Source organism: Pseudonaja textilis, chromosome 3 (genome assembly GCF_049901715.1).
Source record: "Pseudonaja textilis isolate UNSWEBS1 chromosome 3, rPseTex1.2, whole genome shotgun sequence".
Classification (NCBI taxonomy): Eukaryota; Metazoa; Chordata; class Lepidosauria; order Squamata; family Elapidae; genus Pseudonaja; species Pseudonaja textilis.
In genome coordinates this window covers 166,390,160-166,408,234 of record NC_141992.1, presented here as the reverse complement: position 1 = coordinate 166,408,234, position 18,075 = coordinate 166,390,160, and the positions used below count along the sequence as shown (strand labels likewise).

Here is an 18,075-nt window from a genome sequence, read left to right as displayed (position 1 = left end):
AAAATAAATACAAAATAATTATTTTAAAACAGATTTAAAAAAGTAAGTTGCACTACAGGTAGTCCTTGACTTACAACAGTTCATTTAGTGACAGTTCAAGGTTACAAAGCATTGAAAAAGTGACTTATGACCATTTTTCATAGTTATGACCTTTGCAGCATCCCCATGGTCATGTGATCAAAATTCAGGTGCTTGGCAACTTGTTCATATTTATGACTGTTGCTGCATCCCAGGATCATGTGATCACCTTTTTCTACCTTCTGACAAGCAAAGTCAATGGAGAAGCCAGATTCATTTAACAACTGGGTTACTAACTTACCAACTGCAGTGATTCACTTAACAACTGATGCAAGAAAGATTATAAAATGGGGCAAAATTCTCTTAAGAAATGTCTCAATTAACAACAGAAATTGTGGGCTCAATTATGGTCATAATCTGTTTTAACTAATTCAGATTGAAAAGACCTGCAGGTCTTGGGTTTGAATGCAGCTCCTTCAGGATGACATTCCATCACTTGGAAACTACAGGGGAGACGGCCTCTTCTTAGGTGGCCAAGACATAAATCTTGAAGCCAATGTATGTTTCAGAGGACTTTTCCTGCTGATATAAATGTGCAGGTTGATTCAGATTGAGATAGCCGATCCTTCAGATAATCGTTTCCTAAGCTGTTTATTTTAAATCCTGTTGTATATCTATGCCATGGATTTTTAAGAATCTTCTACAGTACTCTGAATCTCCGTGTATCCCATGCAAGTTAGAAATCATATTTATATATCTTACTGCTTTGTTATTAATATGATAATGTATATGAAATTATTTGGATACTTCAATTTTATTGATTTATTTTGTAGAGTTCCCTCTTTCCCCTTTTATTTTGTACCAGATCTACATAATGCTTCCTCCTCCTATGTCCCCTACTATAGGCTGTATAAGAGGTGCGTTGGGCTGAGAAGACTGGTCCAAAGTCATCCAGTCAGCTTCCTCCTAAGTGAGGACTGAAGCTGACAGTCACCCTTTTTCCACTCCAACATCTTAAATTATTGTAGTATTACTCTACAATTCTGTTTTGCAAAATCCATGCAAATTGTAATGTTTATGGTCAAAACAATATAGAGCTTATAAGCAGATGCTGCTGCTATTATTATGGTTTGAATATAACTTTACAGCAAAGTTTTAGCATTCTTTCGTGCCAGCAAATAAAATCAAGGTTTCTTAGGTGTATACTACAATATATTTTGTCATGTGTTTAATCACAGTACAAATGTGTTTCACTGAATGATTTTTTTCATAGCAGTTTGACAATAAAAATCAGAAATACCATGTCAGTTTTCATCCTAGTGGTTCTCTGACATTTTGAAACAGAACGTCAGACTTCGAAAAGTCCATATATTAAACCTTGTATCTTGTGTTAATAATTGAAGGAAAGTCTTTAACCCATCTAAAGCTTGCATGTTTTCTGTGAGTTATATTTAAAGCATGCATCGTCAGGAAAAAATGAATTTTACATACTTCTATTCAGAAAGGAATTTGCTGTGTCCATTGTACTTATATGATGTACTGTTTTTAAGATTTTGGTATACGATTTTGGAACACTCATTGCCCCCAAAAGATGAAAAAAATCAGAGATAAGAAAATAATACACATATTTTTTACTATATGTGACAAGGACAAAGGAGAATATTATGGAGCAAAAAAAATGCTTCAACTAAGCTTAAGGCTGAAAATCTAGAGTCTGTAAACCAAATTATTACTTACGTCTTCTAGGCATCATGTATAATATTGTTTTCATTCTACATTAATTGGTTATAGCTAGGATATATGCATTATTGAAAAGGAATAGCATCAAAATGCTTTCTTTTTTTCTTCTGTCTCTGTATCTCTCCCCCTTCCCTCCCCCCTTCTAAGAGATATACGATGTTGGCACTTTACTCTGCAAAATGTTTAAGTGGGTTTTAGAGAGATGCCCTTCTTAATAGCAGTAGAAATGGGGAGGGAGATCTATTATCATAACGCTGTGCTAATGTAGGTTCTGAGTCATGTGACTGCAGAAAAGGCTATTATCTCAATGAAAAGGAAACTGCCTTTAGAGGAGCAGGAGAACAGAAGCAAGAGGAATTTTCGAGTGCTCCACCATGCTGGATTGTCTATTTGATCAACAGCTAAAAAAGGATTAGTTGTGGCTAGTTTATCAGCTGTCATTAGAAGCAGATGAGCAAGGAGATAAGCTGCTATGTGCGCACATCCTCACTCAGCATGTGTTTTAGTTTAGGGCAAGACAGTGATAGTTTAAGTTAACACAGGACTTATTTTCTAATAGGTTGCTATTCATTGTTGCTTGCTTGAATAAAACAAGCAGTATAGCGACATGTGTAAATAAATATTATAGCTTGACAATAAAGGGAAAGCTTCTGACATTTTTCACTGAATGGCAGAGTCTGTGGAAGATTACAAGGAGTGTTTTCAGAAGTACAATGACTTCATATTTGGTATGTTCATGTCTTTTGTATAATGTAGAAGATGCTGATCATGACAATTAATCATTGGCATTCCTTAGCAAATAGAGGGAGTGTATCTAGCATATTCATTACCCATTTTTCTCTCTTAAAAACTATTATTTATAGTTTCGTTAATAATTTCCTTCTTAATATTCATGTATTAATGCATTCCCTTGTAAATATGTGTGGAATAGAAAATGTTGAACATTAAGCCCAGTATTTGTAATAAAGTCAAGTAAAATAAAAGCTTTTTTATATATAAGCCCTGTTTTTCAGGATGAAGAAAGGCTGAATAATATGCATGCTTAAATTGTTGTATAATTACAATGCAGTACTTGTATTGTTTTGACTGCTAATTCTAAGATAAAAGGAAGATATGTATTTTATTATCCTTGTATTTTCTGACCAAGGGCTTAAAATAGGTCATATACTGTAGTAGTAAATAGGACTGCAATTAGTAACTTCATTTTCTAATCCTTATTGCTTTAGTCTTTTGCTCCTATATGGACAATGGCACTTAAACTTCAGTCTATGTATCTCTGTACGATGCTGAATATTTTGATGCATTTAACCTTACTGACAAACCTTACCTTTCTTTTAACCTTGGGGAGAAAAATAGCTTGATATATATTGTTAAATAATATTTCTCTGTAAATCTTTTTATTTTATATCCTTAAATGTGAAATGCTATTCTTGATCAGCTATTCTGTATGTTTATTAATGTGAGTAATAAGCCCCCATGAACTCATGGAACTTGTTTTTCAGTAGATAATGCATAGTATTATACTGCTAATCTCCCCCCCCCCCGCAAATATTACTATGTGGGCGTTGTCAAGTTACTAATAGCTATATAGTGTTGAATGCTAGCTAATTTCTTCTAAACGAATAGTAGACATCTTTAATATTGAACTCTTACATCATTGACTTTTTGTTTATACTGCAACTAAACTAAGTTCTGCATTTTTAAAGAGTAGCAATCCAGACATAACTATAGTACAAATAGGTGCTTTTAAGATTTTCTTGGGATATTATGGCGCTAACCCAAATATACTGTTTAATTTTAAAACAAATGGGGAAGGGTTTTTACTTATGTTAAAATATCAATGGGCGATGGGTATATAAAGATGGTCCCCTTGTAAGTCCTTAAGAGCAAAGAATGATAATTAATTATGGTACACTATATCAATGTGTGATTTTTCCACTTCTCTAAAATTATTTTAGCTGCACAGGTCAGACCTAGGGCATTGGTGTAATGGTTAAAGTGCTGAAACAGAAGACTGAGTCTTAGGCCTCCATTTAGGAAGGAAAGTCAGTTTAGTGACTTTGGAGTCTCTCTTAACCCAATCTGTCTCACATAGTTGGCTACTATTGTGGGAAAGTAGAATCTTTATCAGATGTTTATGTACGTTCACTACCTTGCATTGAATATATATGTGGGATAAAATATAATAATTTGAAAATTCTATTATGTTCACAAGAATATTTAGTGTAGCTTATTTGTTTCTGGGTGAAAGTGGTACATTTGTATTTGGAAAGTTCATATATTTTTTAATGAGAACTTAGCTTTATATATTTCTGTACATGTGTACTGGTGAGATATGTTATGCATTCTGTTTTTGAAGAGTTTACAGTGAAAAAATTGTCAGACTTTCAATGTATTTGAAAAAAATGTACTACATAAATCCTTAAGTGCTTTTCATTATTTTTATTTATTTTGCTTTTCACTTTTAGCATCACATCCCCATTGTTCTAAAGTTTTGTATAAACTTTTTTCTTTTTTCATAAATGGTTATTAAATGTGCAGCTTTTGTTAGAAAACAAAGTTGTGCTTTGAAGTGTAGATATTCAGCACCTGCCTGTAACTTAATACATCTTCATCCTTTCTTCCCTTCTTAAAACATCTTCATCCTTTCTTGAGACTGTAAATCTGTTTGCTGCAGTTATAATATAAACTATGAAAAAGATACACTTAGTTTAAGATATTGCAAATAAATGCTACATGCATTTTTTCAAGTGATACGAAACACACCTTTGCCTTTGAACCTAATGTACTACACCATTGCCCTGATGGAAAATGCTCCTGCATGCTTTCTCTGGCCATCTTACATTAGAAAGACTAAGTTTCTTTTAATCTGGATCATGGAGAAGAACAAGAGACCTGTTTTGATAAATTAACTGCTGCTTAACTTCTGATGTGTATGTTGATATATTTTGAGGTCGTGTGTTTTAAGTTTTTAACTTGATTAACACATATCAGTCAGGTATGTCCTTTATAATTATAAGAGTCTATATTCTTCTAATTGTCTGGTGGGGATGAGAAGACATCCAAGAGGAAAAGGTAACTGGAGTATATCTAAAAACAGCACTGAAATGTGTATGGGCAGCCCCAACAATTATGGTGCAGATTAGATACTTAAATCATGTAGTCCTATGGTCCACTCATCCACCCAATGCAGATTTGAGTTTTTCCACCAGTGTTTATACATTACTCATATGCTAGTAATCCTGATCAAATTCACATAATTACAGCTTTTGCTCAGTTATGGGACTTCCTTCTTTGTTGAGGGATAGGTAGGTTATAGTCCCAGTCATTACCATATTTTGCCTTTAGCCTCATCTTTTTAGCAACTTATGAGATATATTAGGCCAGAAATTGATCCATCCTAAAAAGAATGACCAAGAGTTGGAGGTTATGAAGTTGTAGTCCAGATTTTCATCATGAAGTAGTAAGTGGAAAAAAAGATCCAATGTTCTAAGTTATTGGGATTGCAAATCAACACATTGTAATGTTTAATACAATGAATTTAAACATTAACATCTTTTAATTGAGCAATATTAGGATGGATGAGGTTTCTATAAACAAAGAAAAATATTTTAAGACTTTCATCAAGTCACATGCACTTGAACAAAGCCAAACAATTTTGTCTTCCCAAAAATTAGCAAAATCATCCTGGTGGCTTCTTCCTTTTGTAACATTATCCTTGTGGAAGTTACATTGGCCCCCCTTTGATACTATTTCCCAAGGCCCTGAAGACCTAGTTTAGCTAACAGGTCTGGGGAACCCAGGATGGGATGGAGCCCATCAATTTACTTGTTTGATTGATTTCTCTCTCTCTCTCTCTCTCTCTCTCTCTCTCTCTCTCTCTCTCTCTCTCTCTCTCTCATTGTTTATATATTAGGTTTCTATTTTTTTAAGCTGCCCAGAGTCACTGAGGGTGACTGGGCAGTCATACATACACATTATCTTAAATAAATAAACAAACATGTGGAACAGAAACATGAATTTGAGTCTTCTGCAATGTCTAGAATGCCCCCTGGGTCTGCACAATGTGCCCATCTGCTCCTGAGGCATAACAATGTGCTATGGAGAATGCAGAAATGCAGGAACCTGGCTAAAGGAAAGGAGAATTGGTCTGGATAAGGGGACTCCAGCCTGGCAACTTTAAGACTTGTGGACTTCAGCTCCCAGAATTACCCAGCTAGTATAGCTGGCTGGGGAATTCTGGGGGTTGGTGTCCAAAAGTTTTAAAGTTGGTAAGGTTGGAGACCTCTGATCTGGATAAATCATTTGGATGTTTGGTGTGGATAGTCATATTTCATGTATTTATTTTGTTTGTTCTGATACTCAGGGCATCATATGCAAATCACAATTTATGCAGCAAGAATTAAAAAGCAGTTATTAAAATAATAACAAGCTTGGTGAAAAAGATATATTTTATAAAATGGGGTGGGGGTGGTGAAATAAACCACTAACTTAGGGAACACATTCCATAGCCTTCAAACTAACCAGAAAAAAGTTTTTTCTCAAGTATTCCAAGCATCTTCTGAATGGTCATTCATACTGATCTAAGAAACTGGCCAGACACATAGCAGAACAGGCAGCCTTATAGTTATATCATCGCTATGCTATTTAGATTTTAAAGGTCAACATCAACAAATTAAATGGATAGATCATTCAGTACAGGCATGATATGATCCTAGTACTGTGTACCAGTCTGCAGTGTAGATAGCATGTTTTATACAGTTTGCAACTTCTGAACATTTTAAAAGGGCAGGCCCATAGAAAGAGCACTTCAATAGTTGAGATGATTATAACTAAGGCATGGAAAACTTATGTCAACGTCCGAGAGATAGCTAGGAACTCAAGGGAGAAGTCAAAAATGACCAGTGACAAAGTATTGGCATGGTTCTTGCTGATCTATCTGGCTTCCTCTTGACATTCACTAGTTTAATTATACATCATAATTCTTTGGAAGTATAAGTATTTTGTTATTTGTAACTGAAATGTTGATTGCCACAGAACAAATTGCTAACCTCCAAAGACAGGTAATTGGGCAAAAGCTGGAAAAGTTGTCAATTCCTCCATTTGAAACCATTCTCCCTTCCATGTCTCCATGTGACATGCCCTAGAGTGGAACTGTTTTGAAGAGTTGTAAAGAAATCCAGAAACGAAAAAGAAAAATTCAGGAATCATGTTCTAATGCTTTCTCTAACTAGTTATTTCCAATCTAGCAGAATCTTGGAATCAAATTATGTAAAAGCAATCAAATATTTGCACAATATATTTCTGAACAGAAAGGAACCATATTATTTCTGCAAAGAGAATCCAGCAAAAGAAAGATTGAATTGAAATGGGCCAGATCAGATTGAGATTATGGAGAAAATGAATCTAGAAAAAATTCACCCAGTGCATCCAGATAAAAGAGTCATTTGACTGCTCTAGCCTAATTCTAGATCAGGATTGTTATTAAGAGGTTGAAAAGAATTCTTAAAGCCATGCAACACATGGTTTCCCTAGCTTATTTAAGAAATTAATGGGAACTAGAATAATTTACCTCCTCTCAAAGAGATTTAATAGATTCTGTCAAACCCTGATTCTGATCAGTGGTTATCCACTTGTAGCCTCTGAATTCCCTCTTTAGTTCCATGGAAAGTTGAAGGGAAAATAATTTTCCAGCCTTGCTTATTAGTGAATAATGGGGGAGAATACAATGGGGGAGAATATTAACAGACTACAGGCTCAGTTTGCATACTCGATCTACTCCAACTCATTATTACCTAGAAATACATTTCTTCAATGTAACTGGCTGGTGGATTATGGGTTTTTAACTTTATGCCTTATAGTTTTCTCCGTTTCTGTTGGCTGGACTATCTTTCGACATATTTCTGGCCTTCAGTTTGTGTTTTCCTTTCAATAACTTTGGCTATCAGTTGTGGTGCAATACAGGGAGACCTTGTTTACCAATCAGTTCAGTTACAGTGGTGCTGAAAAAAGGGTAACATCTAGTCTTAGAAGTTATGACTATCGCAACATCCCCATGTCATGTGATCATGATTTAGCTTATTGACAATTGGCATTTATTTTCAATGGTCACGGCATTCCAAAATTACTCCCATTGACTATGAGAATATGTAGATGCTTTTTTGACAGTACATAACAGTACATAAGTTTTTTCCTATTGTCCTCTGTCAAGACTGATCACAATTTGCAACATTCACAGCTTCTAAAAACAAAGTCAATGGGAAGCTAGAAGAGAAGTCACAAGTTGCAGTCACATGACTCACACTTAGGAACTGTAGATGATTTGCTTAACTACTACAGCAGGAACTGATGTCATAAGTGAGGTGTACTTCATGTTGTTTTACAAACATCAAACGTGATAAAGTTTCCAGTCCCAATTGTAGCTAGTAAGTGAAGACTGCTGCTGCTACTACTACTACTACTACTACTTATTACATTAATAAATAAGAATGCAACCAAATTATTCTGTTTCAGTTAAAATACAGTTTAAAGCAGTGCTCTTTCCATGACAATTTAGTAACTGGTAGGTTTACCAAAAGATTCCCATCATGTCCAAATTTATATATGAAGGAGGATCTAGGTCACGGTATTGCCCAATTAATATTACTAAGGGAAAAATCCTGTGTTAGCTTTGGTAACATAGAAGTAATCTGTTGAAAATGAAACTTCTTTATGTGGTATATTTAAAATAGCTGGATGCTAGGATGTTAAAATCAGAAATCTACAATTGAAATTCATCCAAGTTAATAGAAATCTGCACAGTTTAATCAGTATGGTATTATTTCTTATTTGGTCAAGTGTATTGAACTTGTAATCAGTAGGCCAGAATGAACATCCTGTGTTTGTAAAATTCAAAATGTTGTAATTAAGATTTTTTTTAATGACCTGTGATTGTTATAAATTAAATTGATCAATTTTTCATCATTATTGTATTTCTAAAGAGTCCCTTTAGCAAGACAATCTGCTGCTTATATAGTAGTATTGTGTAATATGAGTTGAAATGAATTAATAACAATTGAACAGGAATGTTCAGTCCACTGTCAAGCTTCCACTAATGGGATAGTCAAAAGTGGCCTAGAAGGATGAGGCACCGATAAAAGGCAACATTGTTTCCCACGTGAAAGATGTATTCAGATTTCTTTGGGTGTAATAACCATTACTTATCTACGTACATGTGAAAGATGCTCAGGACAATGATGATAATCGTTTTTTGTATTGTGTAATATTGTATAGCCTGGTTCAGTCTTTCCAGTATATAATTTATATTTCCTATGGCTCTGTGTTTTGATATACATGTAGTCAAGTGGAATATGAAGATAGGGAATTTTAAATTCAATATGAACTGCTTGTATGATAGGCAATACACTGTGCACATTGCTCCCACATGCCTACTTTTTTTGAGAACTCCAAGTGTCTGTTTTTTTAAAAAAAAAAAAACACATGTATGTGTGTATCAGGTGCAAGAAATCAGGAGTCCAGTTATGAGTACAAGTTTATTCCATCCTTACTCTAAACAAGAACACGACTTATGAACCATAGGTCAAAGCAAATTGATGTTGATAAGAGTCAATGGAATTCAGGGATGGCTAGACTTAGATCTCTTGTGTCATGAAGGCACTCCAAACTGGACTTCTCCTTTGGGTTCAGCCTGGTCATCTTCTACATCATATATATATGGATCTATGTATTAAAAATTCCCAGCCTAATGAGAACTAGTCCCATCAATACCATACATAAAGAAAAGAAGAGAATTGTCTCTTTCTGTGTGTGTCTTTTATATTAATGTTAATGTTGATACTATTTTATGGGTTTTATTTCTTGAATGTCAGCTTTGGATCTGAGAGGAATATAAATATAAGGAAATAAATATTACTGTGTGAAACAGCATACAGTAATCTTTATAGTGTTCTTTGTTTTTTAGTAGAAAATGTTCTGTAATTTGTCTGTAGCTTTATTATAATTTTGAATAATAAGGATCTTAATTAAATGAGTGATTATTATTCCCCTATGCCCCTATTACCTTCATTTTTCCCTGCTTTAATAGCATTTAAGTTTGTAATTGTTATGATTCAGTCAAGAAGCATCTTAATATCAGTTGCTGAATGATTTAATCAGAATCGGATTCCTACACATTGCTTAAAGAAAGCAATTTTCTTTTTTAGTGTTACAACCTTCACTTGCTATTTTGGAGCTTATTAAGAGGGGCTTATTAGAGGTGCCTGACATACTTTAATATGTAAACAGCTCACTGAATAGCTATATTAGGAACCTTGGCATATATTAACACAGAAGTTAGTAACCATTTTGTATTAAAGTATTGATGTCAGGCTAGAAATTTTGTTGTTGTTGAATGCATATGGTAGCTTTCACCAGAAAACTGGTAGGTAAATATACCAGAACTGAAGTTATCTGTATTTAAAATGATTTTAAATATAAAAGGTACAGATAGATACTTATAAATACTATTAGTCTTGACCATGAATCTTAAATCTGCACCTGCAATAAAAAGTTCCTTTCATACATTTATAGCTAATGTGTTTATTATATTATCTTCCTTTTGGCATCTCCTTGCTTTAAAGAAATGAACAATGTGGCTTTCAGTGAGACAATGTAAGGTTTTTCATTTTCCTAATATATTGCTTTAATGTTATTAATATGAAAAAAAACATAGAGGCTGTAATATATTGAAACAAATTAATAACAATTGAATGGAATGTTCAGTCCACTAGCAAGCTTCCACCAACGTGGTTGTCAAAAGTGGCCTAGAAGGATGAGGCGCAGATAAAAGGCAACATTGTTTCCCATGTGAAAGATCTATTCAGATTTCTTGGATGTAATAAACATTACTTATCTACGTACATGTGAAAGGTGCTCAGGAGAATGATGATAATCATTTTTTGTATTGCAATATTGTATCGTCTGGTTTAGTCTTTCCAGTATATAATTTATATTTCCTGTGGCTTTATGTTTTCATATATACACAGAAGAGAGAATAAGAGAAAGAGGATTTTCTCTGTGCAGATAGTCTTCGACTTACAACAAGTTCATTTTAGTGACCGTTCAAAGTTACAATGGCACTGAAAAAAGTGACTTATGACCGTTATTCAGTTACAACCTTTGCAGCCTCCCCATGGTCATGTGATCAAAATTCAGATGCTTGCCAATTGGTTCAATAATTATGACCCCTGTTGCATCCCAGTGTCATGTGATCGCCTTTTGCAATTTTCTTACAAGCAAAGTCAATGGGGAAGCCAGATTCACTTAACAGTCTGGTTACTAACTTACCAACTCAGGAGAATGATTGATTCGCTTAACAACTGTGGCAAGAAAGGTTGTAAAATCGGACAAAATTAACTTGACAGATGTCTCAATTTAACAACAGAAATATTGTGCTCAATCGTGGTTGTTAGTCGAGGACTACCTGTATCACTTTAAAATGGCTAACATGCCTGATGAGCTTTTTTAAGGTGTATCCACAGAATAGGTATTGGTAAAGAGTTGCATTCACTGTCCATTATACTTCAGCTATAAACCATACAGTACTGGGAAAGACCTAAAAAGATATTTTAAGCTCTAGATTTGTGCACATGGAGTCAGGAGATCATATGATACCAGGTCCTGAACTGAAGTTTTTAAATTGATCCAAAAGCAGACTAAGGTAGAAAAAATGATAAAGCTCCAGTTTAGAAAACAGCTTACATTTTCTAAACCCTCTTCTTAGCATAAAGTGTATTCTGAACAATCTGATGTTTCCAGATTTCCAGTTCCATTGACAGTATATTAACAAAATGATAAATTCCCACTAAGATAGCTTAAATAAGAATAGTATCTAATTTAACCGTGCATTCCATAGCCATTTATCAGAAGTCTGTATTATAATTATCCATACTTGAGCTTTGAAATTTTTATATGAAATGAGTATAATAGTTAAAAATATAGTATATTTTAATTGTAGGTTTTCTTATTAATATATTTTATATTTACTACTCAATTGTTTCAATGTGAACTCATACTTAAGACATACCATTGCATAAAATCTTCCAGTTATATTTTAGGTTCTTTTTTCTCCTTCGGTTCAGTTGTGTCTGGACAGATCCAAGGTCTCCACACTTTTCTTGGCAAGATTTTTCAGAAGTGGTTTGGCATTGCCTCCTTCCAAGTCTGACAGATCTAGCCCAAGATCCCCCAGCTGATTTTGTGTCTGGTAGGATTAGAACTCACAGTCTCTGGTTTCTAGCCTGATATCTTAATCACCACACCAAACTCTCAGTAATATTTTAGTTAGAAAAATTTAAATTGGAAACACAAGTCAACTGTAATTAGAGGCACAAGCTATTTTCTATGAATAGTAATGAACAAAATTGTATGAAGTTTTAGGATAGTTACGATGTTGCAATAACAATGTTTTTAGGGAATTATTTGTAAAATATTCAGCAATGGGATATAAAGAGAATTCTATTAGCTCTTGCAGATTATGATACCAGAATCCCATTATTAAATTATATAAAGCATTTTATATGCTTATGCTTTCTACTAAAATATATTATGATTTTATGAATGGCACAACTCAAATGCAAATAAAGGAAGCATTTTGAATATTACTTAGTTCCAAAAGGCTCATTTAATCATAATGAAATGTTTCATTTTGCCTTTACTTTTGTTTTATGATTTTTAAGAAATATTGAACTTATAAAACTGATGTTGAACTTCTCCACAAAGAATAGAAAAATAGGAAATAGGGCACAACTTACATAATGAAACAGAAATATGTTGATGAGGCAGTTCCATGTATTTTTTCTCTCTATACCAGGAGTGGAAGATAATGAGTTGAGAATTTCCCCATCCTACATATTCATTGCAATAAAGTAACAATGAATGTGTTCACTTTTATTTATTTAATATTAAAAAAGGGAGGGAGAAGGAAGATGCTTCTCTGTCTTATCCAGTTCTGTCTTTACGGTTGTAACTGATTTACAAGTGCACTCAGTATAGTTCCTTGAAATAGCTTCTTGTTAGGAATTTTATTTTTGTTGTTTATTTTTATAAAAGTGTGCTCAAAGTCAGAACTGTGAAAGAATTTTACATCTGACTCATCTAATCTGTTATGGTTTGTTAAAGTATTCAATACACCATAATTTTGGTCAGAATGGTGTCTGTAGAATACATTGTTTCTCCTTTAACTTGCACTGTGTAAATTGTGTTCCCAAACAACCATTCCCCAAGGCTATTTCTTTATAAAAACAATTTTCCAATCTAACTTTTTAACCAGGCCAACTATTGAAAGAGAGGAAGACGTGTGATTGATTGTCCTAGTTTGTTAGGTATGCCTTTAAAATCAATAGATTAACTCACTAATTGTACCTATTTTTGTCATTAGATTGGGGAATAACCAACCAATTAATTATTTAATATTCTGAAATAAAAATAGATTGTGTGCATATTTACAAAAGAAACTATTAAGACAGGTTAATTTGATTCAGCAACTTTGTACATCTGAAAACCTTGCAAGAGAAGAATAATTAAAAAAGATTACTTAAAGAATAATTATAATAAACAATATAATAAAAAAGAATGAAAAAGAATAATTAAAAGCAAAACTGTCTACTAATTGCAATACACATTTACAATGGATTGGATTACAGTGCAACCCCAGTAGGGGCACTTCAGAATTTTAACTGCATTTCTGTTCCCAATTCCCACACCAGTCTTTGACATTAGTATTTGAACATTTCATTTCTGCCATCTCCAGAACATTGAAACTAAGCAGGGAGCACTGTGAGCCATTTAGTTTTCCTTCCAGCTGAGAAACAGGTTTTAAATGTAAAATTTGAACCATATCCTACCCATGACTTAGATTAACAAAAATCTTCAACCTTTTCCCAAAGCTCCCACTACTGGTATTTCTACCTATTCTGACTTTCAGTACTCATAATATATACTTCTCCATTTGTCTGGCTATTTTCAAAACAAAAAAAGCAACAGTGGTCATGGTAAGAGCAGTTGTTATGGGGAAGGGACACCCTGGAATATTTTTTTTTTTAAACTGTGATGCTGGAAGTATAATATGACAATATTTTGCAACCAGTGTTTGTAATAATAGCTCTAATTATTGTAGGTTCATATTAGAGGAGGAAAGTAATACTGAGCATAGGTGATGAGAGATTGAATAAAACACACACAGAAGATGAACCATGGTAGCTTTCCATTCAATTGTGGGACTAACTGGAAGGGTAAAGATCAGTTACTTCATCATTTCTCCTAGACCTTCTCTAGCATAGTTAGGTTGCAATAGGTGCTGAACAAGGGCTTGCTTGTGTCCAGAATTTGGGCTGTACAGTAAAACAAAAGACCAAAGCAATACAAAAATAGTTTTAAAGGTGGTAGGGTATCTAGATTTGCTTTACCCTCAGATAATGCAGTCCAGAATGGCAAAAAAGATGATTCAGCTCTTGAAATAAGCAGATGTGATCAGGATGTTCAGTTAGAATTAATCTGGAGCAGTGCAAAACAAGAACATTAAGAGATCCGATGTTTTCAGATGTAAGAATTATATGTTATATTGGAAAAAAGTTACCATATTTTGATTTTCTATTAATATAGAAAATTTTAAAAACCTGTAATTATAGTCATTTTAAGTAGAGTAGAACAGTACCTAGTGACTTTTTCACTCTTGAAAAAGGTTAGGCAGAGTATAAAATCTGAGTTCACAGTCTTTTCTCTTCCGTGAGTAATAACATTTAGTTTTTCATAACCACATAACAGCCTAATTTATTTCATTAAATATTTGGAATAATTTATTGAAGTTAAGATAAATACTGATAAATGTTGTATGACATTGATACAGAAATATTCTCAATTAATGCTATATTAACATATAAATAATTAAATCTCAAGGCTAAGCTATTGAATTTATAAACTATCCACATGTTATTGTTGCTTTTGTTCATTCCTTTTTATAAATTCCTTTGGTGTGAGGATATAGCATTTGTGTCAGGTTTTAACAAAATGAAGCCCTCTGGTCTGTGGAGATATATATATTCTGATAAGACAGGAAGCTTTTACAAACTATGAAACTAATTTAGTCACTAGCAATTACAATTAACTTCATGATACTAATAAGTTTGGGAATAAAGTATTCAATGTAAAATCACAACTGAACCTACTATGTTATCTTTCGACAGTTATGAATGTAATATGCGAAGTTCTGTTTATAGTGTAATATTTACTGGATTATGTCTATTCATAAAGTCCCACCATTTTCAAGTAGCCCAATATATTATATTTGGATTAAATATGGTGTCACTTTACTTTTCCTAATGGTATAAGGCCTAAGAAGGCCATCAACAACAAATCTGTAGTATGGCATTCATCAATTAATATTGAGGATTAAAACTATAAGTGTATTTAATTACATTTTCTAAAATTTGAACTTTTATAAAACTAGATACCAGAAAACTGAATATGAACCATTAATTCATTCTGGGGTTTTTGTTTCATTCATTTTTTTTTACTTTTAAGTTTCTGTATTTTCAAGATTATCATTGCTTATACTACATGCTCAATTTCAACCTGTTCTCATGCTAGATGTATAGAGGATGTGGATAAGTGTATGCTGTCACAATGAAAGCAGAAATTTTTGTTTAGTTACTGATAACAAGGAGAGATTGGAAACAAGCTATGTTCTTTCACCCAACATCTGGTGGAAACTAGATTGTTCTCAATAACTGTAATTACATCCTGAGAGCTTACCCAGATAACATTTTGTTTAATGTTCATGAAAAAGGGTCTTATATTTCTTATTTTAACAGTTGGAGGAAAACTGACTTTAAAAAAAAAAGAAAACTCTTGTGTCAGAAAGGAACATCAGCGCTACTAAGATAAATGGCAAATCATATTTTTTCTTATGTGCCTTTTAAATTTTTCAATGTCTTATACTGTATATTTTAGTGCTGCTCTGTAGGTCATTACATTTTATATTAAACCATTTTAATATAACTATTACACTCTGCTGACTTCTTTCATTGAGTAAATAGCAAATACCAAGTTTAGTCACTGCATCCTGTGGAGAATAATTGTAATGTGTTACTTGAATACTTCATGAAGTCATAGAATCAACAGCAACATAAACAGCTTAAACAAAGGCTGTTGTAAGTGGTGGCATACACAATACGTATTCCCACTTTGCTGGGAATAAATCTCAATTATGTCCCTGATACAAAAGTTTATAAAAATAAGAATTTTGTGGTGAGATTATTTAGAACTGTGAAAATGAAACAGAAGACGATCTAAAATAGTTATAAATGATACCAAATTTTAACAAAATTTTACAATGAAATGTATTCAGTTGACTATTGATCTGGGATCCGGTCATTGACAATCTGAGCAATTATCAAGTTTCAATAGTGCAGTTGTGGAATTTTCAAAAAGAACACCAAGAAATACATGCAACTTGAAAGTTAGCAATTGGTGCTGAAAATCTACTTTTAGCTTTAAGTTTCGCATGTTTAAAACTCATCAGTTGTTTTTAAAAACTGTCTTGTTCTTCAAATATCTATTTTGGGTTGGCGTACACATGCATATACATTGTGCCAGGTGTGTCTTCATGTCCTGCTTGCTTGAAAAAATAATATGAATTAGAAAAATGATGTGTTTTTTTACTGACTTTTCTGTGTGTTTCAGTTGCTGATATGTGTTTAAGATGAGTGGAATTGGTGAAAATTCCTCTGACCCATCTCGGGCAGAGCAACGAAAACGCAAGGAATGTCCTGATCAACTTGGACCAAGGTTAGTTTGGATATGAATATGTTTTGTATAATGTGAAGTTAAGTCGGCATTTTCATGTTACCAAAGTATTATTGCCTTGATATATAACAATTGCTGTATAGATCCAGATCATAATGTTTTCTTTGTCCACCTATGCAAAGTATAAAGTTGAGTGAATATTTTTAAAGGAACAATTCTTCAATAAATAAACAATTCTTCAATAAATTAAATCTTGAACAGTGAGCAACCTCTTATAAAAGCATACAACAAATGTATACAGGAGAGTTGTTTCAGAAGGCTCTGTGGGTAGTCTGTACAGTATTTTCCAGTTGAAAAGAGACAAAACTATTCAGTTTCACACCTTGTGCTTTTTGTTTGCCTCCTAACTATTCCCCCACTGTTTGTAATGATGGAGTTTCGGCTTACTGTCTTAATACACATTGAAAGCAATTCAGGTTTTTTTTTCCTCCCTACCCTGCAAGCAGATCACAGACATTGGAGAAAAAGAGATTTCAAGAAATACTGCAAGCTGTTTGCAGAGCATGCCGAGGGTGATTGTGTTATCATGCTGCTTTTAATGGTAGAAGAGTAAACAACTTCTCTCTTGCAGTCCCTTTTTCTTCAGTGTCTCTGCTCTGCGGTGGAAGTTGGGTGGGAGAAAAAAGAACACAGGTCAAGCACAGGACAAATGAGGCCTTGTCAGGCTAAAAAAACCAGCACTACACATGATGTTCAAGTTAAACTGATTTATTACAACTTGTGCCTAGGCACAGGAATCTATTCAACTAACAGTTAGCACTATTTTTGCAATAGCTCAGTATCAGAGGAATTCAAGAAGGATTGGATTAGTATGTTTGTGGCTTCATAGAGACTCTAGTCTGATTCCTCTTTTGACACCCCAAGATCTGCCACTCCTGTTCGTACACTTGTATAGCAGTCTCTGTAGCCTGGGCTGTGTGTATGGATTTCTAAGGGTAGCTTGTCAATTAAACATATAACTAACTTAGAAATTCTGAATTGAAGAAAAAAATTATTTTTCATATATACAGATCTGAAAATGCCTCTGAATAAACATAATTAGGAAGGACTATTAATGGATTAATTTTTCCTATATTTTGCTACTTTGATTAAAACTACTCTTTAATTATGATTTGTAATTTTTTGAGTTTAACTTTAAAAACTTTCTTTCAGTCCTAAAAGAAGCACTGAAAAACGTAATCGTGAACAAGAGAATAAATATATAGAAGAGCTTGCAGAGCTGATTTTTGCTAATTTTAATGATATTGACAACTTTAACTTCAAACCTGACAAATGTGCAATCTTGAAAGAAACTGTGAAACAGATTCGTCAAATAAAAGAACAAGGTAGGGAAATGGGGTTTTTGTGTGTGTGTGTGTGTGTGTGTAAAAACATTAGATAGATAGATAGATAGATAGATAGATAGATAGATAGATAGATAGATAGATAGATAGACAGACAGACAGTTTTTGTCTATCAAAACATAGGTTACCTTAG

General features: G+C 33.4%; 1 protein-coding gene across 10 annotated transcripts in view; it reads left to right on the top strand.

The window, feature by feature from the left end:
• NCOA2 (nuclear receptor coactivator 2) overlaps positions 1 to 18,075 on the top strand; it is a 121,418-nt gene that overhangs the window by 46,308 nt on the left and 57,035 nt on the right. For 9 of the 10 annotated variants that reach the window (XM_087931375.1, XM_026706104.2, XM_087931379.1 and 6 more), the window contains exons 3-4: positions 16,477 to 16,581; positions 17,752 to 17,924. In XM_087931375.1, coding sequence (XP_087787501.1) covers positions 16,496 to 16,581; positions 17,752 to 17,924 — 259 coding nt within the window. In that variant the 5' untranslated portion in view covers positions 16,477 to 16,495. Of the gene's footprint in view, positions 1 to 2,079; positions 2,487 to 16,476; positions 16,582 to 17,751; positions 17,925 to 18,075 lie in introns of those variants that run through there. The other variant, XM_087931377.1, reaches the window with a different exon arrangement.